Genomic DNA, 26,805 nt, shown 5'->3' on the forward strand with positions numbered 1-26,805 from the left:
AATGATATGATTGTAAATATGGGGATCTTTTCTGTTATTTTTATTGCAAATATCTATAATTATTAAGTAATTATTATACTTATCATCCAAACGTAAGTGCAATAAAAAAAAAAAAAAGCTTTTGGTAATTCAAAAGTAAAATGCATATAATTATTTATTTATTTATTTAAGAAATCCCATATCTTCATCGAAAGCCGTATTTTTTTCCAAATAATTTTCTCGCCATATAAGTGCCTGGGTCTCCGCGCCATTACTAGCACTTTCTTCTCTGCTCTGTACGGCAACCACCACCACTTAAATCCCGAAAATCTGATCACTGAAAGGATTAAAAAACTGAGAGAGAGAGAGAGAGAGAGAGAGAGAGAGAGAGAGTAAAATCATGGGGTTTCTGCAACTTGTTTTGGATTAGTTTCTCCATTCTCATCAGGTCAAAGCTTTATTTTCTGTCTTTTTATATTCCAATTTTGAGCTTTTCTTACGACCATTTCATATTCACGCTCACATCTATATGGGTGCCTTATATATATATATATATATGTACATTTGGATATCAAACAAACAAGAGAGCTTAAAAGTGTCTGATGTTTGATGTTGAAAATTGTGATTTCTATACAGAAAGAAATGGGTGCCATTTTAATGGCCGACCTGTCATTTGGGATCCCTCCACGCTGTGCCATTGTTCCTTCAGGTGCTAATGGCAAACATTCTACAGATTTATGTCTGGGAAATCGTCCTGTATTCTTCACATCTACTGTCAGAAGAACAAAGTGCGTTAAAGTTTCTCACGTTTAATTTGTTTTGTATTCTTTTTTTTTTTTTTTTTTTTTTTTTTTTTTCCTTCTGTCTCTCTCTCTTTTTAATATGTGGTGCAAACTATTGTATGTTATTGGAAGTTTGAGTTTTATCATGATCAAATGTAATCATTGCAGGAGATTTTCGTCCACCGAACGGTTGATTTATAAATCAAGAAGTATTGTTTTCTCAAGTGTGGTATGAATATTCTAACATGGACTTCCATTTTTTCCTACTAGAAGGAAGTGTATGATTTACTATTTCTCATATATATATATATATATATATTTTTTTTTTGGGTCTTTTAATAGATGCAAACTAGAAGTAACAAGAGATTATGGCTTCTGATTTTGGTGGCAGGGTCATTCTGATGACACCGTCACTGATTTGGTTAATGACAGGAACGATTATTCATCAGGAAAAAATGAAGTGTTGGGGGTAGAAGAAGATGAGCTAGTGGCAGCTAGAAAAGCTCTTTCTGAGGCTCAAGCTAGACAGAAAGCCATTGAGAAGGAGAGAGATAGGTTGCTTGAAGAGTTGGCCCGTTCTGAGGCCAAGCAGCAAGAATATGTTTCAACCATAATGCATGACAAAGAACTGGCAGTTGCAGAACTTGAGGCAGCCAAGTCTTTGTTCCATCAGAAGCTGAAACAATCAGTGGATGAGAAGTTCACCTTGGAATCTAAGTTAGTCCTTGCTAAACAAGATGCTGTTGAACTTGCTGTCCAAGTTGAAAAGTTAGCAGAGATTGCATTTCAGCAGGCTACATCTCACATACTGCAAGATGCCCAGCTTAGGGTTTCAGCTGCAGAGACTTCTGCCGCTGAAGCAGCTTATCAGATAGAAAAGCAAATTAGGGATGCCACTGAAGGTGCAATATTTTCACTTGTTGAGCAGTCAAAAGATGCAATAGAGAAGGCCCTGGATGTAGCAGAAAAAGCAGGTGATCATGCAACAAAAGCGGTGTCATTATATACAGATGGCGTAAACCCAGTTGATGAGGTTGCTTCTGTACAATCACAATATATTAAGTTGCAAAGGGTTGTAAGTGATTTAGAATCTCAGTTATTGCTTACTAGAAGTGAGATTGATAGGTTACAGCTGGAGTTGGAACATGCCCGTGCACAAGCAAATGCATCTGAGGTTCGTGCCAATAATGCTGAGAAAGCATTATTAGAATTTCAGGAGGTAAACAAGAAAAAGACTCTCCAGCAGGAGGAGGAAATTAAGTCATTGATGGAGCAAATGAAGAAAGATGCAGCAGAAAGGAAAAAGGCTGCTTCAAAGGCTTTTAAGGCTGAGTTGCAAAGCATCAGGGCTGCTATTGAAGCTGCCAAAGAAGCAGCACGTTCTAAAGATAATGCCTACCAGAGAAGATGTGAAGCACTGCAGAGATCATTAAGGGCATCTGAAGCTGCCTCAAAGATGTGGAGACAGAGAGCGGAAATGGCCGAGTCACTATTATTGAAGGAAAGATCCCTCAGTGAAGAGGATGAAGATTCCATCTATGTTGTTAATGGTGGACGGTTAGACCTTCTGACAGATGATGATTCACAGAAATGGAAACTTCTAAGTGATGGTCCTCGTAGAGAGATACCTCAATGGATGGCAAGGAGGATTCGCACTATTCGTCCCAAGTTTCCACCAAGAAAGGTTGATGTAGCTGAAGCCTTGACATCAAAATTCAGCTCTTTGGACTTGCCCAAAGTTGATGATGTATGGTCCATTGCCCAAGAAAAGCTGAAGGAAGGGGATGCACTTATTGACCATGTGATTGAGAAAGAAACAATAGAGAAGAAACGAAAGAGTCTGGAGCGTGCCCTCCAAAGAAAGACTATACAGTGGCAGAGGGCCCCAGAACAAATAAAAGTGGGTAAGTATTCCAGTACCATTATATTGTAGGTTGTCTGCATCGAGAAAGTACATCTCTGAAAACAGAGATCATATTTGACATCTAACTTTTAAATGGACTTCAATGCAGAGCCGGGCACTGGAACTGGGAGAGAGATTGTGGTTAGTATACCGATTGGTGCTCATTATAGTGAAAACATGTATATTTTGAGTTCTATATTTGTTTTATTTCTGTATTGAAGCTTTTCTTTTAATGGTTTTGTTCCTTCTAATACTAGAAGGAATGAAATAAATTTATTTTATATCCTTGTTATTAAGTTATCCTCGTATTGGACTATTATCTTATAGTTTAGCCATTTAGTACCTAACTAATACTTTTATGCGATGCCATGACTTGTTATGAACATACATGTAAGACAATTTTTGAGCCTGCGTTTTTGGGTGGGGGAATCTTTTCCATACTACTATCTTACCTGTATTCCAGCCCATGACAAAATTCCCCAACTTTTGTATTCTCTGAATCTGGGTTTGTGAGCAAGTACTGTCCAAAACTTTACTTGGCTTAGACTTCTGGTTTCTGAAATGAGTTGTATCTCTATTTATGTTTTTTATCGCTTTTGTTTTGCATCTTTTTCTCTCTGAGATTTATGTTTCTAGTTTTCTTAAGAAATAATCAACTATTAGAAGTCATCTTTGATAACTTAACAGGGAAAGAATTTACGTTCATTTGCAGTCATCTTTGATGAATCTTAATATATTTCTTTTGAAGATTCAAGGTTTCAACTGGGAAAGCTGGAGAAGGCAGTGGTATCTGGAGTTAGCTCCTAAAGCTGCTGATTTATCTAAATCTGGGGTAACGGCAGTTTGGCTTCCTCCACCAACCGAATCTGTGGCACCTCAAGGTTAGTCCCCTCCATTTTCATTTCCTTTTGTTATATTTTCCTTTTCATCATCACAAGATGTGATAACATTACTGCTGTGAAGGCTTAATTTTTTCTCCAACATGTGCACCTGTTCTTGTATAGGATGTACATGCCTTTCTTGTATGTTTGTGCTTGCATTTCATCATTATTTTTGTGGCTAATGATGTCCAATAATAGTTTTCTTCTTTTAACTAGAAAACTACCCTATTAAAAGAAATATTTGTTGGAGATGGTGTCATCTTCTTTGAGTTATAGTTGTTTGCTCTCACTGTTTTTTGTGGTTGGTACTTTTGTTGTCCATGGTTTCTGTTCTTTTGGCTTGGTAGCTGTAGATGCAGGTCTAGTTCTTGCATTACCTTTTTGTTTTACTAAATAATTTTTTTTAATTGAAAAAAATAACTGCCACCGATGCAAGATGTTACTGATTGGTAGCATCCCTTTGCAAATGGCTGCTTTTTATATTTTTCCACACTGTTCTTTGAAGTTTCCACAGACGATTTGACTTTTTTCAATGTACTAAGTAGAATTACTACATAATCAATATAAAATGACATGCAGGTTATATGCCTTCTGATCTTTACAACTTGAACTCGGCATATGGTTCTGAAGAAGAACTTAAACACTGCATTGAGGAAATGCATTCTCAAGATCTTCTGGTAGGCATTTAATCTTTAATTTGACAGGTCTAGTCCTGGTACTGAATAAACTTAGTATGTGTTTCATTCGTGAACCTGGTGCTTCTCTGTTTTGATTTTCAGTGGAAAAATGAAAATTTAGAGAATCACTTGGTAGGTATGGTGAAAAAATGGTTTTCTGAAAATTAAGATAAAACGTCCTAGAAAAGTCATCTTATTACTTATGATTTCTTAAGTGATATTGGATTGATGATGTGTCATCTCTATATGTAGGCCCTGGGAGATGTTGTATTAAATCATCGATGTGCCCATAAACAGGTAAGATATTGTTTTATGATTTTATCAAAGCCTCATGAACTTTGACTTTACATCAGGCACCTTCCTACACTGGCATTTATCATATGTGGCAAACTGAGGTGGGCAATTAGTCTTTTCTCCAGTAGGTTCGCTTTAAATTTTGTAGAGGAGACATAATTAACTTCAGGGTCCTGACTTGAAGCATAAAAGTTGGTTAAAAAGACTTTTTGTTGTTTTCCTTTCTAAGTTGTTGAATTTAGATGATAGTCATATGTGTAAATTGGTTAGTAGAGAAAGAAAATTTTCAAATAATATATTAGAATTTATCGGTTGAACATATCAAGAATGCTGTTTCAACAATCAAATTGAGCATTTGACTCAAAATAAAAGAAAGTCCCAACAACTTAAACTATCCTATAATTTTTTATTTTTAGGAAACACTTGTTTCATTATATTTTTAGGAAACACTTTTTTTCATTATCTACATCTTATCAAACACATACATAAACTTGATTAGCTTCATTTATGCCCTTTGTATATGGGTATTGTTTGATTCTCTTGCCATAAAGAAAGAGCAGAACCTTGATAGACATTTTCCAAGAGAAGGGTTGCTGAAACTTATGAAAAACAAAAACATATCTTTTTATTGTTCATGATAATAGATGGATGAACCTTGCATATTATAAAACTCAGAGTTCACGAATTTCTCAGGTAGATGGCTTCGTTATGTTTGCCCCTTGATAAAAACTTTCATATTGTTAATTGCAGAGTCCCAATGGTGTTTGGAACATTTTTGGTGGCAAGCTTGCTTGGGGGCCTGAAGCAATTGTTTGTGATGATCCAAATTTTCAAGGCCGTGGAAATCCTTCAAGTGGTAAGTTTATTTGTTTGGTGCAGTGCAGATATTACAAATAAGTATTTGATATACTGATATCTGTTTTATAGTTCATGTCTTCCGAACTCACATTTTCTGTGTTTCCTTGTCTTATTTTATTATATAAATGTTACAGTTGAGATATTCCGGTAGATTTAACAGAATCAGGATGTCAACCACACTATACTGACCTGTTTGAGCCCACTGATACATTTTTCTGAAGTCGCTCATGTAAACCTATTTTTTTTAACACTACATATTATTAAGACTTGATGCTGTGTCCTGTTGTTGAAAACATATGGCTTCCATTCTAAACAGCATTTTTCTAGTTTTGCATGCAATTCATCTTTTCAGATCTGTTGGGTAAAATAGTCTCTTACCCACATGACCGCTCTTAGTCACTATGGTGAGGTCAAACCTTCCAAAATCTCTTATTAATGCCTATCTTTTCATTTTGTTCGGGTTCCCACCAACATGCTTCTAACAGAAGTGGTGTTAGATATTCTTCCTTTTTCTTGTTTTAGTTAAATGTGCTTGTATCTACATGATTAAAATAGTTCCAAACTAATTGAAGAATGACTGGACTCTAATGACAATATAATAATATATTCACTCTAAAGATAGCAAGCAACATGCTACTTACTACCCTATATCTGTAGGTGATATATTCCATGCAGCACCAAACATTGATCATTCTCAGGACTTTGTTAGAAGAGATATAAAGGAATGGTTAAACTGGCTTCGAAATTATATTGGTTTTGATGGGTGGCGTCTTGACTTTGTAAGGTAAAGGCGTTTCTTCATTTTCTTGGCCTTTTCTAGTTTTTCCATCCAAGGTTTCAAGCCAATTTTATTCCTCTCCCTGTCTCTTTATCTATCTCCATATTTATATACGTGTATATTTATGCACATCACAAATTCCAAAGAGGAAACTCATAACATGTGGATGTGTTTGATCTGTATGACATTATTTATTAGGTTTAGTGATCATACTTTAGTAATAAATGCAGATCCAGTCCATCTTTATTAAAGCTTATTAAGCATTAATTACATTAGTCTTCTATAAATAAAGAATAGCTTTTTTTTTTTTTAAGGTAATAATAAATAGGATAACATGTAGAATATGCTCCTAGAAATGTCTTCTATTAATTGTAAATTCTTTTAGTCTGAACAAAAGGTTGGCTGTGTGAGAAATATTTGAATTCTCTAATGCATTCAAATATCATTTATTGTTCTCTATTAATTCAGTGGAAAATTGTTGTCTTTACGTTGTTTGCAGAGGCTTCTCGGGTACATATGTAAAAGAATATATTGAGGCTTCAAATCCTGCATTTGCTATTGGAGAATATTGGGACAGTTTAGGTTATGAACATGGTAACTTGTGCTACAATCAAGGTAATAACCTCTGACTTGGGGTCGATGTTTGTATTATAATTCTGTCTCAATTATATGTTAGGCGGTGAAAGCAAACTTTATTTTCATCTATAGTTTTACCTGTCTTTGATTTTGTTACTAGTGAATACCCACATGAAAAAACCTACCTTCTGTAGTTTATTTCAATGTCCGAAGACTTGTTAAAATTACTTTTTGAATTGAGGCTTTGAGTATGCTGTTTGGGAGATACCATGTCGGATGCTCATCTGTAAGTCTCTATAATTTTGTGGCTACCTGTATACCCAAACAAATTAACGACACTGGGAAGAGTAAATGTAATCATCTCTAGAAAATAAATGACTTCACAGAGAGATTGGCAGGGAAATTGTTAATCATCTCTCCTTGTTAATTAGTGATTCATTTGTTGTCCTTTATTAGGGTAGGAAACATCTATCTATCATGTTAACAGGAACTTTGTAACAATGACAGATGCTCATCGGCAGCGGATAGTAAATTGGATCAATGCCACAGGTGGTACTTCATCAGCATTTGATGTCACAACAAAGGTATTCTTTATACTATCTTAGTTCATGTACACATGACTAGGACCATAAAATGTCTGAAAATACCAGTTTAGCAGATTTGGTCGCTGGAAAAAGATTCGGGTCATCATATTAAGTCATTAATTTTGATCTTATATTATACTGAGGTTATTGTTCAAATTCTTCACTTTATGCTGCTGGCTTGATCTATATAATGCAGCATTAAATATCGTTTGTTCATTGTAATTAGCTTGTAAGATAAGCACAATTGGCCATGTTTTTTAGTTTTCCCTATTTCCTTTAGATAAAAAAATACATAATAAAATCAGAGATGCAGGAATATCAAATATAGAAGTTGTTGTTGTTGTTGTTGTTTTTTTTTTTTTTTTATTATTATTTTTTTTCCCTGATGCATTCTTTACCTGGGACACTTTGCAGGGAATACTCCACTCTGCTCTCCATAACGAATACTGGAGGCTGATAGATCCTCAAGGAAAACCTACTGGTGTTATGGGATGGTGGCCTTCACGTGCTGTCACATTTTTAGAGAACCATGACACCGGATCAACACAGGTCTGTCTCAAACAAGCATAGGCACACAAATACACCTCCAAGTTCGGAACACTAGCATGAAGTTGTGACCGATTTCATAAACTGGCCTTTAAATTCTGCATTTTTTGTTTCGTAAAATTGTATTGCCAATGCAGATGAGATAAAGGAAATGAACATCTTTTTTCTTCTTCCTGTTCCAGGGTCATTGGCCGTTTCCACGAGATAAGCTTGCTCAGGGATATGCATACATTTTGACACATCCTGGAACGGTAAGTTATTAGTTACTCAGTTTCTTAGATGTAGACTGCAAAGTAGATTTACACAGTTAATTATGAGGGTATGTAACCTTTTGCAAAACCATATTGAAATTACTTTTGTCTATTTTGCAGCCCGTGATATTCTATGACCATTTCTATGATTTTGGCTTACGGGATATAATAACCGAGCTAATTGAGGGTCGGAGAAGGGCCGGTATCCATTGCCGGAGCTCTGTGAAAATATACCATGCAAACAATGAAGGTTATGTTGCACAGATTGGTGAGATGTTGGTAATGAAGCTGGGGCATTTTGACTGGAATCCTTCCAAGGAAAATCACTTGGATGGAAGCTGGCAGAAGTTTGTTGATAAAGGATCAGATTATCAATTATGGTTAAGACAATAGTTAATTAGTGAAAATTAGACTTTTAGTCTAGATAAATAAGCAAAATATTGGACTTTCCCTCCTTTGTAATTTGTACTAAGCGGACAAAAATTAGTAATTATTGACGTCCAAAAAATAACAATAATTACCAGTAAACTAGAATAGGATAAGTTTTGATTGTGTGTAGCCAACAAACACAATCTTGTCTCTTTTATAATGTATTGAATTATTGGTTAGGATTTAGAGAATCTAATAATACAGAAACAAGTACAATCATTGAACACTTTATAGGAGTATCCAATTATGGCCCACCAAAAACCATGATGATTTCAGACACCCTCTGGAATCAAACACAAAAATGTCAATCCTATTCCCAACATATTCCACGGACCAAAGTACAAAAGCAATAAAAAAAAAATAAAATTTGATTCATATTTATTGGGATGCCGCTTTCTCAAATTGAGCATATAGTTATAAGACCTTCAAAAGTAAACCATGAGAAATACCATATTTTTCTTTTGTCAACTGCCCACTTTTATTTATATAATATCCAAAATATTGCTTTTATGCCCATCCCTTTTTTATTTTTTTATGAGGGGAAAAGAAATGGAAAAATATCTTCCCCAGTTTTTTGATTTTAAGGAATTAGGTGAACTTTTTGGACATATTGTATTATTATTGGTATTTATTTTGCTGAAAGAGACTGTTGAGTCAATGCATGTGCTCTCATTCCCAATCTTCTTCCTATCACTTTCTGCAACGATTTTGGTCCAAGTCTCTTTGCACAATTACCCATGCATGCTCTGCCTGCTATCTATGGATTAGATAGAAAACAATGGGATACGAAAGGTAGGATTTTGTAGCAACTCAACCTCTTCTGAAAACCTTGGCTTGAATTTGAGCTTTACATATATTAGACATTTGAAGTGATTTTTGTGGTGTATTTAAAATTACATTAGAACTCAATAAGCCCAAAACTTTGGTCATTCCAACCCAATTTCACAAAATAATATGGTCCTTTTATTGCATTTTGGACGAACAATTTTGTTGGAATGCCAAATTATCAAAAATCCAAAGCTTTCATTTTCAGATGAGGAAATAGAGGGTTGGTGGAACATCAATCACCTGCAAGTCTTCATCAATCTTTGACTATTATTGCTGGTGGTTTTCTGCCTTCCAAAAATGGAATAGTTTCATTATTTGGGCCTAAAAGTGATTTTTAAATGGGCTTGGGATTACGTCAGGTCCATATATTTTTTCCAATATCCTAGAGAATATAAAAATTTTCGAACCTACCCTTCACATCTACCCTCGTAATCCCAACTTGATTGCTTAAACTGGCGGCGGGAAAATAATTCACAAAAAAATAAAAATAAAAAAATAAAAAAAGAGTTTTTTTTTCTGTGAAAAAAAAAGAAAAAAAAAAAAGGCTAAAAAAAGGTGATTAGAAAACTAAAGTGCACCATTCCCACGCGTGCCGATAGCGCGTCGTATCCGAATATCCCGTTCACTTTATTTCGTCGAAGATGTGAGCAAAAAAGCACACACAATTTCAAATGCGTACGTCTTCTTTTCATTTGGATCGTGGGTCTTACTAAATATCTCCATCCAAAGGTCAGGATTAACCAGAGTACGGAAGGATGACAAAAGCTGCAATACACCGAAACATTGTCTCCGCTTAGTACATCTGAGCCTAAGGCCGAAGCTAAGGCTGGATTCCGAACCTGAAGCGGCGTGTTTTTTCTGAGTTCGTTGAAATAATATATATTATATATATAAATATTTTTTATTTTTTAGACACTGTTTGTTTCGATCGCTTTATCTTCTGGTCCGAAAAATCAATTTTGTATTTCTCACACTCGTTTCTCTCTGCACAGAAACAAAGAAAGAGGTTTTTAGAGAGAGAAAGTGCTAAAAAAAGAGTGGGAGAGAGAGAGAGCTTCAGAGAGTCAGACACAGGAGATATAGTGGGAAGAGGCATTTTGCGTCGTCGTTTTGAAGCTTCAAGAAGCTGGTGTAATAGTTTAAAAGGTGTTATATATATATATATATATAAGTGGAGCACGGTTTTTGATCGGCAGCGAAACGACGCCGTAGCTTCCACGCTCTGGAAGAACCCTAATTCTCTTGGCTCAGATCACACTGTGAGCTCCAAACTGCTTCCTCAGCTTGCTTACCTTCCCTGTGTTTGCTCTTATTTTAAGTTCTGAGCCGGTTTTCGTTGCTGTAGCTTCCTTGTGGTGTAAGAATGAGTTGTTAGAGTGAAAAAGTGTGATGTTTCTGGCTTAAATTTTGGTCTCGTAAGCTTCCAAGTGTTTAATTATGGTGATTTCTTTTTTTTCTGTGTATAATTGAGTTGGAAATGTTTGTTTTGGTCCAGATATGGCGGGGTTTTTAGGGTTTTGATTTAGAGGGGGGGTGTGGTTTTGCCTTTCGGTTACTTTAATTTCGCCGTGTACGGCTTAATTATAGTCTTTGCTTGTATATTGTTCAGATTCTGATGCGTTTCCACAAGTTCCATAGCTCACATTAGCTCAAATTTTCCTTAGTTAGTACATGTATCTCTGCTTAGGTATGTTTTACATTTTGTGGTAGCTCTAAGAGCTCCAAAAGATCTGGAGAAATTCGAGAACATATATTTGATGGTGTTGGTTGGTGCGGTAACTGAGAAGTCAATGGAGAATAGAAAAGTTTTGGCGTCTTGAAACTGACATCCAGGATTTCAAATATCTGAATGTCCCCTTTTTTTTTTTCTTTTTTCTTTTTTTTAATTTTCTTTATTTTTTCGTACTTGCATTTTGTTGCAATTTAATGGAGCACTTATGCCTTTAGTCTTGGACCCAACAAGAATATTTAGCTTTGTCAATGTGCGAGATGATTAGCATGCAGTCATAGTGGTAACGTCTAAATTTTGATGAGACGCTTTTGATTTTGATATTTAACTCGAGCATTTGCTTTATATTTTACTTGTGCCTTATATGCCTATGAAATTGAGAAATCTTTTTCGGAAATAAGTTGAGTGAATGGAGCATTGTGCAATATGCCACTGCTTCTTAGTATCTTAAAGTTACCATCTTTTACTTCAAATCTTATTTGTTTGCTGAAACATTCTTATGCAGGTAGTTTTGGAGGAACGCTTCCATAAAAATTCAGTGCAATTGGAGAATAAACCTTCATTTTGCATTACATGTGAGCGTGATAAGCATCTATAATTCTTGATTCCCTCTACAAGCATGCCGAAGTGGTCTGATACATAATGGTCTCTTGTAGTGGCATAAGTACTTTTGACAAAAAAAACTAGTTGGAAATATTGTAGTCGCTGGATATTTAATGCCTGGTAACGAAATTGAAGACAGGATCCGTATTTTATATGAGATAGACAACTTTTCCCTGGATCAGCATCAATCTCAAGCTGTGGATGACCGTCGACCAGTGCTTATTTACAACCAGTGGATTGAAAAACAGAGACTTAACAATGAACCACTGAATTTCAATTGGAAAAACTATAGTCTGCAGCAATTAGGTATCACTTATTTTAACTAGTGATATTCTTGGTTAGTTCATTTTTTCTATGTGTTTATTTCAACGACTGCTTTAGATTCATGTGCTGTTTTTTGCCAGTTAAAGCGTTTCTTTCATCTCTTTGGGAAAGGATTTTCTTTTTCCTGTCTTTTGGCTCATGGTGGTTTGGGATGTCTTATCAATTTTAAGCTTTTTGAAATGACTGTAATGTGTGTTGTGGTACTTGCAGATTCTCCAAAAGGACATGGAAATGAAGCTTTAAGTGCATTTGATCAAAATTATGCACAATTGATCCCGAGACCTGAGTTGTTCGATAGTCAAACCGGTAACCAGGAGCTAATAAATACAAATGGCTTCATGCTTGGGCAGCAGAATTTCCAGGCAGGGCAGAATCAACCAGAGTTGTTGGGTGAAACAGGTTTTCTACCACATAATTTAATATCAAGAGGTTTACCTTTTCTTAACTCACAGCAAGAAAATGCATCAGCAGACAGTCCCACCCTGACAACTAATTCAGAACGCTCAGAAATAACTGAGGCTTCCACGGAGTTTAACTTTGTTGGAGGGCAGCAGCAACTTTTAAGGGGCCAGCAACCAGGAATTCCACAACTTGACTCAATGCAGCAGTCTGGGTTTAATGACATTCAGTTGTTACAGCAGCACATAATGTTCAGACAGCTGCAAGAATTTCAGAGACAGCAACAACTACAGCAGTTTGGTGATGCAAGGCAACAAAGTTCTCTGAATCAACATTCATCAATCTCTAAGCAGGCTTCTGGGGTTCAGTATTCACCCCTCATCAATGGAACACCTGTTAGTGATACGTCACAAATGTTTATGAACCTGATGCAGCGAGGTGCATCTCCTGCTGTGCAGGGTATATCTAATAGAATGTCCTTGTTGCAAGAGCAAGGTCAAACTTTGCATTCAATTGGTATGGTTCCTCAGCAGCTTGATGTATCATTATATGGCACTCCTATTGCTAGTGCTAGAGCTATGGGTCAATACCCCCATCTCCAGGGAATGTCACATGATTCTGCCAGTTTGTTGAGCAAGGCTAGCAGTGAAGCACAAAAGCCTATGGTTCAGTCGTCGGCCTTCAGCAACCCCTTTATAGGTGAACAATATGCCATTTCTCCAGATCAGATTTGCCTGCCCCAAGGGGCTTTCTTATCTAAACATGGATTTCAGGGGAAAAACATGCATGGGCAAGTTCCTCTTCAGGGTTTAAATAGTGATGCTATATTGGGAAATCCCCATCCAGGGCAGACCATACAAACAAATGCATCAATGCAGGAGCTTAACGAAAAACAAGAACGAGGTAGCTGGCTTGGGGTCTTGGAGCAGAAAACTCATCTTGGCCCTTCACAGGGTTTGGTTCCCCTAGATCCGATGGAAGAAAAGATTTTGTATAATACAGATGATGACATCTGGGATGCTTCTTTTGGCAGGCATACTGACATGGGTGCGGGAGGCTCAATGGAACATGCAGAATATTCAAATGCAATTCCTTCTATTCAAAGTGGTACCTGGAGTGCTCTTATGCAGTCTGCTGTTGCAGAAGCTTCAAGCAGTGATACTGGGGTGCAGGAAGAGTGGAGTGGATTGACCTTTCAGAATACAGAGATGTCAACTGATAACCAAACTTCAAACATCTTGGACAGTGACAAGCAGCAAGGAGTCTGGACTGATAACAACCTGCAGAGAGTCTCTTCTTTGGGTTCAAAACCTTTCTCAATGCTTAATGATTCTAATACTAGTTCTAGCTTCCCTGGATTTCATCAGCCAGGCATCCAATTTGTGACCAAGCAGAGAGATGAGCTTCTACAGGATTCACATGAATCCATTCAGAAGTCTCCCAAAAACACTAGTGAATGGCTTGATTATAACCCTCAACAAAAACTACCTACGGGAAGTCAGCAAGTTCAACAGCTTATGCATTTGGACAACGCATGGGCTGGCCAGATTAATGAGCACTCAGAAAGTAATGTAAATCAGCAAAGAATATCCTCTGGTGTTGTTAGCCAACCAGGCAGAAGACCAGAAGGTAAGTATAACAAGTCCTGATCACCTAGTAGAGATATTGATGTATTCAGCAGATATTGATGTCTTCAGCACTCACGTTAATGAAAAAGCATTGTGCAATTGTTGTACAGGTTATTCTAATGAAGCCAATTATATCAGAAAGGATTCTGGTGGCTTTCCGTGGAAGAGCGATGTTGATCGTGGGCCAACTTCCATTTCTAGATCAACTGGAGGATTGGGGCAAGTACAATCTATTGCGGAGAATTCCCTGCTATACAGAGAAGGTTCGCAGACCCTTAACTTTGGTGCCGCTGCGAATGCACACATGCCTAAGGCTCATCAGGAAATGAGTCAGCAAGTTTCAGGTGGTAATCAGCTTGATTACATGAAACAAGTTAAAATATCTATGAACAACAATGAGGAGAATGAGAACTTGACAACAAAACAGCTTCAAATGAGTAATAGCACTCTTGTTATGCCAAATTCTTATGAGAGGGCTGTGTATGAGCAGCAGCATAACAGCTATGAAAGGGACAACACTTATGACAACTACAATTCCAATGGAATGAGTGCCCAAGAGCAAGAACATTTAGGGCAGTTCAAATTTACTGGTGATGTCTCTAATAATGCCATTAGCTTGGACAAGGTAAATACTATTTTCTAAAGTCTTTAAGGGGACTTCTAGTAATTGTATTGATTGATTTTGCTTTGTAACATAAGTTGTATTCTTTCTATTGCAGGGGAATTTACCTAATTTTCAAGGAGACTCAAGAGCACCAGAGGAGGCTTCTAGAGGTGATCTTAATATATCGTCTACCTTTCACAGATCAGTTGGTTTTGCTGGCTCGAATAGCAATCCTCAAACAAGGTAGTTAATTTAAAACGATAAATTGGAACATATGTATATATTGATTCTTGTGCCTGATAATTAGGATCTTGCTGCTTTCATAGACAAGACTTAATGCATTCCGTCTTTATAATTTCCGGTGATTATTTTTCAAGCTTTTACCTATAATAGATTTTCTCACCTTTGTTTTTATATTCTTATGGAATCTTTGGCCAACTTTTCCCGGAAAGTCAAAACATGCTTGAACTTCTTCACAAGGTTGACCAATCTAAGGAAAACGCTGCTACACCACATTTTGGCTCCACTAGCATAAGTCCATTATATGAGGCGGCTGAGGCTGGCACTATTGGAGCATCTTTTGGTCAAATGCACAATCAGAGTTCTGGATCTCAAGGTTTTGCTTTGAAGTTGGCTCCTCCATCTCAACGGCTGGTCAATTCAAACATGTTACTCTCCTCCCATGGTTTGCCACAGACAGCAAGCAATCTCAATTCAAGGCACCGGCACTCTAATTTAGGAGAGAAGAATCAGACACAGTTAGCTCCACCATCATCATTTCAGTCAATGGCCTCTTCTACTGAATTGTCCCCAAGAGGGCATTGGGATGATAAATTTAGTACTTCCCAGCACAGAAACATGCCATCATCTTTGTATGGACATCAAAGCTCTACTGGAGCAATTACTTCCAATCCTCAATTTTCAAGGAATCAGCTTCAAACACAATTAATGTCCAATGCACCTGTATCTTGTGCATCTTCTCAGACATTGTTGCCTGGTACATCTAGTAGATATTCACCGTTTAACCTTGCTCCATCTCAAGATACTTCTCAACAGATTGGCACCAACTCTGGCAATCAACAATTTCCAGTTTTAGAGGCTGTGCCAGCCTCTCAGCCACCTACAGTTTCAGGCGCTCCTCAACAGGGTTGGTTTTCAGTGAGGTCGCAGAGTTTGTGGACAAATACCCTGGCCCAGCAACATCCTTCTGGCATGCAACCTCATAAGATCTTCTCCATGGATCCTTCAATTAAGAATATGGAAACCACTTCACTGACTCCACAGGACCAAGATGATCAAGATTCCCAGAAAGTTGGACATAAGTCGTCAGAATTAATTGCATGTTCCATAAGTTCACAAGGCACTGATCATGGGGAAGAACTGCCAGAGACAGAGGGGGCAAAGAATATCCCTGATGTAGATGATTATGCCTCTGGTTCATTTTTGGCTCATTCACATCAGCAAGATCTTAATAGATTACATCCTAGTGATAACAATACTCGAGCTGGTTCTGAAAGAGTTCCTGACTCCTTGGGTCATCCTTTGAAACCATCACAAGGTTTACAGCAAAACTACTCCCTGCTGCACCAAGTCCAGACAATGAAGAACGTAGAGAATGACCAAAGTACAAGAGTTCTGAACGTACAGCAGGTAAATGCTATGGCAGGACAGCATAAACAAAATTCAATGCTTAGAAACCTGAAGGATGATGGATTGAATTCTGCATCACATCTCAACTCAATACCGTCTGGAAATACCAAAATGCTAAGCTTCTTCACAGAAGCAAGAGAAGATCCAAGGTTAAAAGCTTCACCACAACCTTCTCTCCAAGATATACCTTCTCAAGGGACGGTTCCGTTTCGTCAAAAAGATTTTCAGAGTCAACCAGGTGGCAGCAATGTGGTATCTGATAATACAGAAAATTCTCGAGCTAATGTAAAGATGGCACCCACCTGGTTTAAGCAGTTCGAAAATTTCAGAAATGGGTTGATGCCACCAATATACGAAGCAAGGTTTGCAAGAACGGCTGCAGCACAGTTCTCACTTATGAAGCCTTCACAGAGCTTAGGTATTCATTCTTCTGTCGAACAACTAAATGTTGCTGATGCTGGTCAGAGTAACAGAGTTTTGCCTAGTACATCTGCCAACTTCATAGCTAGTGAACCCTTTTCTGCTACTGATGTATTGCCTTCAGATGTCATCAACCAAAGTATGACTATTGTGAGACCAAAGAAGCGCAAAACATTTATGTCGGAGCGTCTGCCATGGCACAAAGAAGTAACACAAGGTTCCGGGAGAATTCAGGACATAAGGTGAATGTTGTTATTGCCTACTTTTTTTCTTTTATGCTTAATTTTGTTGTGTAGAGTATGTTTTAGTTGTCATTATAAGCTCTTAATAATCTTCGCAAATCCTTGTCTTCTATTACATAGTCTATGCACAGTTGTCATTTCCATTTCTGCTTTTAACTTTTTTACATATATATTCCTTTTTACTTCCTCAGTATGGCAGAACGAGACTGGGCACAAGCGTCAAATCGTGTAACTGAGAAGGTGTGTTCCTAGTTAGTTGGGTCATATAGCCTAGTCTCCATTATTTTGGACATTGGCACCCAAGAGTAATTCTAATTTTCATTCTTGTTGGCAGATGGAAGATGAGTTCGCTAGGATTGAAGATGGACAGCCATTGCTTAGATCAAAGAGAAGGCTTATCCTGACAACACAGTTGATGCAGCTGTTGCTTTGCCCAGCACCTGCATCCTTTCTCTCAGCAAATGCTACTTTGCACTATGATAGTGTGGCATATTTTGTTGCTAAATTATCACTAGGGGATGCATGCAGCCTGACCTGTTGCAGCCGAAATGAATCGTGTGTTCCAGTGAAGAACAGTAATGTGTAAGTTTTGCTTCTCTCGTTGTGTTCAGAGTGTGACTTTGACAAATGAATTTGTGCCCATATTTTTGACACAGATTTGTGCTTGCAAGAACTATGATCTATTCTTAAGGTTTGGACCCTCCAGAAGATAATTGCTCTATTAAATTTTGTTCAGGATTTCTGAGAAGGTCAAAGTTTCTGAGAGCATTGATGACCAGTGTTATTCCAAATGTGTGGAAGACTTCACTAATAGATCAGAGAAGCTGGAAAGTAACTTGTTAAGGTATCCAAAACAGTTTTCCCTTTGTGAAATCATTTTGATGGTTTTGTTAACCATAGTGGATCATAAATTTGGGGGTTGGATAGCAGAAGAGGGTTCATTGACTTCATTTAGTTGGATTGAGGCTTAATTGACTTGTGTATACTGTTGCTTTTAGCAGTTGGAATTGCAATTCTATGTCGTAGGGACAAGGATACTAAATACTTACGAGTGTTAGCAGCTGGAATTGCAATTCTATGTCATAGGGACAAGGTTACTGAATACTTACGAGTGTGGATTCTGGAATTAGCATGTGTTTGTGTTTCAAGAAGAAGTGCTGCTTCTATGTTCATAGAATCAGATTTTATAGTTTTCATATAAATTTTTAGATCCTAAACGAATTTTCCAGAGTAAATTGTACCAAAGCAGCACTGGAAAGTAAGACACATAGTTAATTCAATCTAACTGTATGATATTCTTTTAAAATTCTCCATTTGACAATGCAGATTAGACAAGGCCACATCAATATTAGACATAAGAGTGGAATGCCAGGAGTTGGAAAAGGTTTCTGTCATCAACCGTTTTGCCAAGTTCCACGTCCGGCAAGCAGATACCTCTGGAACCACATCTTCCTCTGGCACACCTACAATTTCCCCAAAAGCATATCCCCAGAGATATGTCACCGCACAGCCAATGCCTGTGAATGTCCCTGAGGGGGTACAGTGTCTTTCACTGTGATAATCAATTCATTGGTCTCCTTCCCAACTGAATCCACTTTTGATCCATATTTACATGAAATATTGGGAGTGACCTGTCTATGATCTCTTTCACTGACATATATGGTGCCAAGAAAGAAGAGGATTGGAAGATGAAATGCAGGGAAAATCGATACAAGTGACTAAGGCTGTTTTTAATTGTTGAATGGGGCCAATGGTTGTCGTTTTTGAGAAGTAAATATGGTTTCTTGTATATTTTCATGAATTCCAAGGAGAGTAGGTAGTACCCAAAGTAATCGTTCCAAACAGCAAGAGGATCGTTGGTATGATGTCTCTCTAGTTGCCTAAGTTGTTACATAATTTAGATTAATTTAGGATACCTAATTTGAAATAGATATTATATACATGTGCCAGCCATGTCTACCTAGTTTTTATCCTTTTTTTTCTATTTGTTCCCCCTTGTACTTTTTGCCCTTTTCAGGTTTCTTGGGAGTCTGGGAGAACAGGGGGAATTTGGCATCTTGAAGAGCAAGCATTTAGTTAGGCAGTGAAATACTTAGAAAAAGGTACACTTGGTTGTAATTTTGTAATCCAACAGGTGCTTATCCTGAAGACTCTCCCGCCAAAAAAAAAGGAAAAAAAAAAAAAAAAAAAGGGGGGGTTTTAAAAGCTTCTCTAACTTGCATTTCCTTAATGATTTCTTTTCTTTTCCCTCCTCACGTGTACATGTAGTTAGTTTGTTATTTTGACTTTTGATTTTATTGGGGAGCATGAAATATCTGAAAAAGGCTGCAGAAGCTTCTATAATAACTTTATGAATGTTTTGTTTCTTTTGGAAAAGTACAAGGATTCAGACATTGATTCTGTGCCTCTCAAATGTCACAAAGGGGTGTGTGTGTGTGTGTGTGTGTGTGTGTGGGTGTACGTGTGTGATGGAGTAAAGGACAAAGAAAGGCTTTTTATTATAGATGACAAAAGCATATATTTTTATTTGTTTGGAAGATCTGACGGTACTTTGATTATCTTCCACATTTTGCTTTTAAAATTGAACGGCTGAGTGGGAGCACTGACACGTCACCTGGGATCGTGATCCTCTTAATAACAAAACTTGGGTGACCACGCTGTCAGTATCAGTATCTGATCCAGTCATGATTGGGAAAGTGATGTGAGGGAGAGACAAAGCTGAGAAAATCTTTTCCGTTGCTGTAGAAGAATAAAGAACAAAGGCTACAAATCAATGCAAGTTATTTTTCTCTATATATTTTATTTTTTTCCCTCTTAAACAAAAGATTTGAAAATAAAGATTTTTCATTTGTGGGGTTGGTTCTATATACGAGGAAGCCTTGATTGGGACTTTCGAAAGAGGACTGCTGACAACATTGTGTTCTTTTTTTTTTTTTAAGCTTTTAGAAAACACAGTAATTTTACTATGGTCACCACGTGGCTTGTACTTTCTGCGTCATTCAAAATGGGACCCAATGAAATGTATGACCTTTGCAAATCCACGAGCACTCAGCATTCCTGGTGGATGATGATTGTATTTCTACCCTTTGGACTTTGAATATGTTTAACACAATTATGTGGCAGTGTACAGTTTCTGTGGTCCTCGAAAAGAATAAATATTTAACTCATATGTAAGGTTTTTCTTTTTCCTGCTTAAATTAAAGCCCAATTGCAAAGCATTGTATGACCTAGAAGTCTTTGATTGGGCATATTGCTCTTTCTGAAAATGATTGTTTTGGCAAGTTGCAGTACTCAGTCATGGCAGATGGGTTCTGTTAAGACTGCAGAAGAACACAAAATCCTTTACCGCATTGTTTTTGTGGTGGTTTTGGCACAATTATTTCTAACAGCCAATTGTGCTTCTAGTGAGGCTTTTGGTCGGTTGCAGAAAGTTTTGCCAAATCCTCTTCACCCCCACCACCCAAAAAAAAAAAAAAAAAAAGATAAAGAATTTTACCAAATAGAGGAAGTTTTATCGATCTTGCTTACGAATCCATTGCTACCATGATTGACAATATTCAGCTAATGCTGAAGAGTTCTTTAGAGGGCTGATGATAAAAAATTCCGTAGGGAAAGAATGTCTGAGGCCATTTAGAATGCTTGTTGCTTAATTGTCCCTTGCTTGTCAGGAAGATGGTCTTCCATGGTTGCCAATGCTGCCAAACAGATTATAAAGAAAGAAGATATTAGAGTTTAGTATATGAACAACCAAGTCAAGTAGGCTGTGCAAGCAAACTCCCCAGAAGTCCCGGAAGAGTTTGAAAATATGTAGGGAAATCCCAACTAACATTTTGGCAGTAGTAGATTACATGAAACACAACTTTCAGAACTTTCACAAGGAGAAGCTTTCAGAAGGTGAATTTGAACCATTTGGTTTTTGTGTTCCCTAGACAAAAAAGTAAAATCTTACCCTTATTTATGCACTGGGTAATAAATGTTGCGGCACCTATGACAGGCACAATGGATGCAAAATTTTCACAGCCTAGATTTTTTTTTTTTTTTTTTTTAATCACATCCAAGGGGGAGAATTATAACAACCAAAGATGAACTAGTGTAAGAGTATCAGGGTGAGTGTGAGCAGGTGCATGAAACTTACCTGGTGTTCAATTCTACATCGTTCGGGTGTGGAATGGTGATGGTTCAAATGTAAAATAAACAATTTTTTAACAACTAATTTTTTTCTTAGAACGATTGGCTTCAGAGTTTGAAAAACAGTGGGATTAACATACTTCAATAGGAATAATACTAAGATAAGTGATCTCCTAGGAAATTTGAACAAAACTCCATACTATATGAAGTGTAATTAATAAATTGAAGACAATATAGATGAAGCAAAAGAGTAATGGAACGTTACATATGGTGCACCAGCCAAGGTTCAATGGGATGGATTGTGACAATTAGAGATGAATCAGTATAATGCTCCAAAATTAGTGGACAAGTTTAGGATACTAACAAGCTACTTTACTATCAAATGTTACTTGGTGTCCAATTCTATATCGTTTGGATATGAAATAGTGATGGCTCAAATATAACGTAGACACTTGTAATAATTAGGAATTTTTTAAAACATTTGACTTCAAGGTACAAAAAAAATCAAGTAAAAATAATCATAACATGAATGATTTCCTAGAAAATCTAAACAATATATGAGAAATAGACCACTTATATATATATATGTATATATATATATATGTTTTTCCAAACGATAAATTTGCAACTAATTCGAGAGTAGGAGTTATAAAAGAAAAAGAGTTTGAATTTTGTACTTTGCAAAACCTCATACCATCAATACGAGATTTTGGCCCCCTATATGTATATGTGTGTGTGTGTGTGTGTGTGAGTATATGCTTTTCCAAACAATAAATTTGCAACTAATTCATGAGTAGGAGTTATAAAAGAAAAAGAGTTTGAATTTAGTATATTGCATCGAGTAAAACTCTGTATGAGAGGTGCCCTTCAGATAGCACATTCTGTATGCTTTTCCAAACATTAAAGGTGCCTATTTCTTTTAGACTAATTGGAGAGTAAGAGATATAAAAGAAAAAGAGTTTGAATTTTGTACTTTGCACGGGGGACAAACTCTGTATAAAAGGTCTCCTCTGGATAGCCCATTTGGCAATTACCACTAAGAGTAACTCATTAATTATGTGTTTGAGGCCTAAAAATCAAATTATACATAAATGATAGAAGCCTTTCAAAATGGTTGAAGTAGTTGAATAGGAAGATCACAATGACTATATCCCTTGGTAAATTTACAAAAGATGAAAATGTATAGAGGGACCATTTCGTTTTTGCCAGTTGGTCAGGTCTATCGCTCTTTCCTTGTGCCTATTTCACTTTAGGGGGCTGGTTTATATGTACAAACGTAGTAGTTTCATGATATAACTATTAATTAACACGTTCCTATTTGGAAGGCTATAACTTATGATGAAATCCCCTTCCCAATTTATTTATTTATTTTTGGAAAAAAAAAAAAAAAAACACTCTCTTCGAGAAAAATATCTCTAACAGAGAGAAAGAAGAGGCCCAAATATCTAAGAAATTTATATGACAAGCCCAACCCAATGTCTAAGCTTTTCAGTGTCAAAAGCCCAATACGGTCTTTTACTTCTCCTGCATTCTTGGTCTGACTTCAAAACTTTGTTGGAGTTAGGGCCTCAAACTAGCTCGTGGATACATGATTGAACAAATATGTGGGTCAGCTGCAAAATCTTTGGCTCTTCAAGCATTTCAGGCTTTATCTTGATTTTAATATGCATTTCCTTCGCTTTCGGAGTTCAATTATTTCATACTATAGGCAGAAATTTTCAAGTGTACTGGTAATTCTAATTTCATGTTGCATCCACGGCAGGAAGAATTTCTGTTGTTCTACATATTTATGAAGAAAATGGATACGGAACAAAGCTTTAAAAAATAAAAATAAAGAGAAAGAAAAATGTCATAAGTTTTTAGAAAAAGGATGTTGGATTCCAAATGGGTCATTTTTCTCTTGCCCTTCTCTTGTCCTTCAATTTTTTTTTTGTCCTTCATTTTGAAGTGTACATGGAACCCCCACACCAACCACTTCCAACCTAACCCTTTAATCCTTAAATATTGGTGACTCTTATTACAAATTGAGGAAAAGTTCGATACGACTTCAATTTATTTCACAACACGATTTCTTTAATATAATCTTACCCCTCTCGACTCAATCGGACTTCATCCCTTCAAATACTCCTCTCTCACACACATAATTATAAACCATTTTAATTCTTTGATGGGTTTTTCAAATTGTTATTGTTTTTCCTTTGATTGAGTTATGTAACAATATTATATTATCCATATAAATTTTAATTGCAACATAAAATAAATAACTTGTAGTTATATACATTTTCAAACTAAAACATATAGATGCTACCAAAAAATTATTATCCAATGATCAATAATTTATTATGAACTGGAAAATTTAGACAACAGGTGATAACATGTGGCAAATATTAAAACACAAGGCAATAAATGTTTTGATGTTGTACAATCTGCCGTGGTACCGCGATAGCACTGAAGATTTTCTCCTTGAAAAGATATGAAAAACAATAAAGAAAGAAAATGAAGAAAAGAGATAAATAAATATTAAAAAAAATTTAGTCGGAATGTCATTATATGAATGCACATAGTACCGTGTGGCATACGGCACCGTGTGGGCATACGGTAAATGACGGTAAAGAGATACATTGAATAAGAATTTAAAAAAATTTTGTCTTTTGGCCAAGGGACGAGATCCATCGGGGAGAAGACAAAATTTTTATGAGGCTAATTCAAACTTTGAAGTTTCTAAATTAAAACTGTCTTATTGGACCCGCTACAATTTATGTGCGTGTAATATTTATTTTATTAGAGCCCTCCACATATTGATGAAGATTGAACAAATCGACTATGATTCAAAAGTTTTAGATTGTATTTGGAATAAATAGAGAGACACATATTTTGTACTGTAGATCTCGTTTAATTAAGTTATATTTTTTTGGAAAAAATATTACTCTAGACAGTAACACAACTGCCTGTTTGAAAAAAGTCTCTTTCATACAAAGGTATAAAAGTGCCAAACAGGCAAATGCCAGCAAACCAAATAACACACACACACACACACACACTAATGGTTGCTGATTTTATGATAGAATAGCCTCCCTCCACATATTATGCTCTTGCTACTTGACCTTCCTGTTGCAGTTCAATAAGGATATTGATGAGCATGAGATTTCACTCCTCTCATACAAACAAAAAATGGGCCGTACTAGTGCTTGTACTAGTCACCATGTTTTGGTCATACCATTTCCAGCACAAGGCCATGTGAACCCCCTCATGCTTTTTTCTCACAAATTAGCTCTACAAGGTTTCAAGGTCTCTTTTCTTAACACAGATTTCAACCATGAGCGAGTGTTGAGTGCAATAGCTTTGAGTGATAGTGGGAAGAGTTTCATCGGCTCACAGAACATTAGTTTGGTGTCAATCCCAGATGGATTAGGTCCTGAGGATGACAGAACTGATATGGCCTTATTGTGTGAAGCAATCTTGAATACCATGCCTGCAAAGCTGGAGGAGTTGCTAACAAACTTCAATGCATTATCAGACGGTGATGATGAGAAGAAGATCACATGTGTGATTGCAGATGGAAATATGGGGTGGGCCATGGAAGTTGCTAGGAAGATGCGAATAGGGGGAGCAGTCTTTTGGCCTGCTGCAGCTGCCACTTTTGTCATGGTTCTCAACATCCAAAGAATGATTGATCAGGGGATCATCGATTCTAATGGTGAGACTTTTTTAAGAGTTTTGAAAGTTTCATTCTTTCCTCATCTCTTGTTTGTGTTACCGAAAATATGCTTGATATGCATAACTAAGCCCTTTTCTATCAGCTTAAGCTTTTAAGATGAATGATAGTTTGCACGGTATTGTATAAGACTCTAAGCTATTGGGATAGAAGTTAATTTAATTAATGCTTGTTTTGTTGAACATGGATTGTATATCTAGTTGGGTTGAATTTCTCACAGATTTTGAGTTTTGTGAAATTTAAAACATGATACTAGAATCCAATTGTGTAAAAAGTTAAGGGGATTGATGAGAAATTATGCTATGATCACCAATCAGTGCCCATTCCCTCCTTTCTGTAACATCTTCTACTCTATAAAAGCCAAACTCAAAACAATTTTGATTACCAAAGGTATAATTATAAACAAACAAATTCATAACAGCTGGGACTAATTTTATTGATTCATATCCATTCTTATAACTCTATATCCTGTTGTTAAAACTTGTGCAATTTCAGCTCCTTGATTTCTTCGTCATTTTGGCCTATTTTGCAGGATTCCAAACCAACAAAAAACAGACACTTCATCTCTCTCAGGGCTTCCCTGCTATGGATGCCTCAAACTTTCCATGGTCTTGCATCGGCGATTCAACCTCACAGAAGATTATATTCCACTATATAAAAAGATTTGCAGAAGCTTCCAAGTTGGCAGACTGGTGGCTCTGCAACACAGTCTATGATGTGGAGCCTGCAGCCATTTCATTGTATCCAAGAATCCTCCCAATAGGTCCATTGTTAGCAAGTCAGAGCCTCGGAGAATTAGGAGCACAGTTTTGGGCAGAAGACCATTCCTGCCTGACCTGGCTCGATAAACAGCAACCTTCCTCTGTCATATATGTGTCATTTGGGAGCTTGACAATTCATGATGAGACCCAATTCAATGAGCTAGCACTTGGACTGGAGCTCACTGGCAGGCCATTTCTCTGGGTTGTTCGTCCTGGAATGATCAAATCACCAAGAAATTCAAACCCAAATAGGTTTCTAAAATCTCGAGGTAAAATAGTGAGTTGGGTGCCTCAGCAGAAGGTTCTGAGTCACCCTGCAATTGCTTGTTTTGTTAGTCATTGCGGTTGGAACTCAACCCTGGAAGGGTTGAGTAATGGTTTGCCTTTCTTGTGCTGGCCTTATTTTGCTGATCAGTTTTTCAATATGAGCTACATTTGTGATATATGGAAAGTTGGATTGGAATTTGAACGAAACGAAAACGGGATCATATCAAGTCAGGAAGTGAAGAAAAAGGTGGAACAAGTTCTTGGTGATGAAAATATAAGAAAAAGATCTTTACAACTCAAGGAATTGGCCATGAAAAATATAGCAGAAGATGGTCAGTCTTCAAAGAATTTGAACGACTTCATCAAATGGCTCAAGGCATAGGGAAGGTCCCCCATTCCTTTTCCCTCATTAGCATCCTATTTCCTATTTCCTATTTCCTATTTGGTCATGTATTTGAAATTTCAAAACTGTTTTAATGGTCCTTTTTAAGAGAACAATTTGTCAAGTCTATTATAACTGGCTGAATCCAAAATAAAACCACAAATAGAATTGAAGTGTGGTTTTTGGTAGTGCTTTTGATGTTGCAATAGATGTTGCCAAGCAGGAGAGAGGGGGGAAAAACAAGATACTTGGTTTAAGTGTTGGAAAAAATAAATAAATAAATAGAAAGTGCTTCTCTTTTTTATTTATATTAAAAAAAAAAAAATCAAACACTTTAGGTGCTTCACATGCATTAAATAAAATATCAAAACCAAAAATAAGTGTAAAATATTTTTTTATTGGCTGTAACCAAACATTCCATGGTGCAAATAAAAAAAGCACTATCAATCACATCCTTAGTATGATAGTAGAAAAGCAATGGAAAATTGAAGCTGTGGCTTCAAGACCACCAGCAAAGAAAGAAGCAAACTTTTCCATTTCTTTCCACCTTACACATAATTAAATTACAGTCTCGAAACTTGTCTGTT

The 26,805-nt window shown here is 36.7% G+C and overlaps 3 protein-coding genes across 6 annotated transcripts; all 3 read left to right on the plus strand.

Annotated features, from left to right (window-relative positions):
* The first annotated feature begins 193 nt into the window (after nucleotides 1-193).
* On the plus strand, nucleotides 194-8,764 carry LOC107415886 (uncharacterized). 2 transcript variants are annotated; one of them, XM_048471987.2, is made up of 15 exons: nucleotides 194-427; nucleotides 616-767; nucleotides 930-990; nucleotides 1,153-2,665; nucleotides 2,774-2,805; nucleotides 3,413-3,545; nucleotides 4,125-4,222; nucleotides 4,475-4,519; nucleotides 5,267-5,372; nucleotides 6,032-6,158; nucleotides 6,652-6,767; nucleotides 7,236-7,312; nucleotides 7,727-7,861; nucleotides 8,041-8,109; nucleotides 8,230-8,764. In XM_048471987.2, the coding sequence occupies exons 2-15, from the start codon at nucleotides 622-624 to the stop codon at nucleotides 8,500-8,502; spliced, it is 2,931 nt and encodes a 976-aa protein (XP_048327944.2). In that variant the 5' UTR covers nucleotides 194-427; nucleotides 616-621; the 3' UTR covers nucleotides 8,503-8,764. The 2 variants fall into 2 exon arrangements, with proteins under 2 accessions (XP_048327944.2, XP_048327945.2); XM_048471988.2 differs by lacking the exon at nucleotides 194-427 and having other exon boundaries at nucleotides 706-767; nucleotides 1,194-2,665.
* Nucleotides 8,765-10,286: 1,522 nt separating this feature from the next.
* LOC107408050 (uncharacterized) lies at nucleotides 10,287-19,358 on the plus strand. Of its 3 annotated transcripts, none has more exons than XR_009638702.1 (11): nucleotides 10,287-10,625; nucleotides 11,601-12,004; nucleotides 12,233-14,050; nucleotides 14,160-14,674; nucleotides 14,769-14,896; nucleotides 15,106-16,965; nucleotides 17,157-17,205; nucleotides 17,300-17,547; nucleotides 17,702-17,809; nucleotides 18,292-18,824; nucleotides 18,983-19,358. XR_009638702.1 is itself a non-coding variant. In XM_060816525.1 (11 exons), exons 2-11 carry the CDS (start codon nucleotides 11,812-11,814, stop codon nucleotides 18,521-18,523), a joined length of 5,025 nt encoding a protein of 1,674 aa, XP_060672508.1. In that variant the 5' UTR covers nucleotides 10,287-10,625; nucleotides 11,601-11,811; the 3' UTR covers nucleotides 18,524-19,358. The 3 variants fall into 3 exon arrangements, 2 of the variants coding, with proteins under 2 accessions (XP_060672508.1, XP_060672507.1); XM_060816525.1 differs by having other exon boundaries at nucleotides 15,106-16,721; nucleotides 16,848-16,965; nucleotides 18,292-19,358; XM_060816524.1 differs by having other exon boundaries at nucleotides 11,605-12,004; nucleotides 18,292-19,358.
* A 4,749-nt stretch (nucleotides 19,359-24,107) lies between these two features.
* Nucleotides 24,108-26,408, plus strand: LOC107415883 (UDP-glycosyltransferase 83A1). The gene is made up of 2 exons (XM_016024289.4): nucleotides 24,108-24,790; nucleotides 25,341-26,408. The coding sequence occupies exons 1-2, from the start codon at nucleotides 24,265-24,267 to the stop codon at nucleotides 26,216-26,218; spliced, it is 1,404 nt and encodes a 467-aa protein (XP_015879775.1). The 5' UTR covers nucleotides 24,108-24,264; the 3' UTR covers nucleotides 26,219-26,408.
* The last annotated feature ends 397 nt before the right edge of the window (nucleotides 26,409-26,805 follow it).

The sequence above is a fragment of the Ziziphus jujuba genome, chromosome 4 (assembly GCF_031755915.1).
Source record: "Ziziphus jujuba cultivar Dongzao chromosome 4, ASM3175591v1".
NCBI classification, from domain to species: Eukaryota; Viridiplantae; Streptophyta; class Magnoliopsida; order Rosales; family Rhamnaceae; genus Ziziphus; species Ziziphus jujuba.

Coding starts and splice junctions, on each gene's coding strand:
- LOC107415886 (XM_048471987.2), top strand. CDS start 622: ATGGGTGCCATTTTAATGGCCGACCTGTCATTTGGGATCCCTCCACGC. Junction 2,806..3,412: donor GAACTGGGAGAGAGATTGTG/GTTAGTATACCG, acceptor TTTCTTTTGAAG/ATTCAAGGTTTCAACTGGGA. Junction 5,373..6,031: donor CCGTGGAAATCCTTCAAGTG/GTAAGTTTATTT, acceptor CTATATCTGTAG/GTGATATATTCCATGCAGCA.
- LOC107408050 (XM_060816524.1), top strand. CDS start 11,812: ATGCCTGGTAACGAAATTGAAGACAGGATCCGTATTTTATATGAGATA. Junction 12,005..12,232: donor CTATAGTCTGCAGCAATTAG/GTATCACTTATT, acceptor TGGTACTTGCAG/ATTCTCCAAAAGGACATGGA. Junction 14,051..14,159: donor ACCAGGCAGAAGACCAGAAG/GTAAGTATAACA, acceptor ATTGTTGTACAG/GTTATTCTAATGAAGCCAAT.
- LOC107415883 (XM_016024289.4), top strand. CDS start 24,265: ATGGGCCGTACTAGTGCTTGTACTAGTCACCATGTTTTGGTCATACCA. Junction 24,791..25,340: donor GGGGATCATCGATTCTAATG/GTGAGACTTTTT, acceptor CCTATTTTGCAG/GATTCCAAACCAACAAAAAA.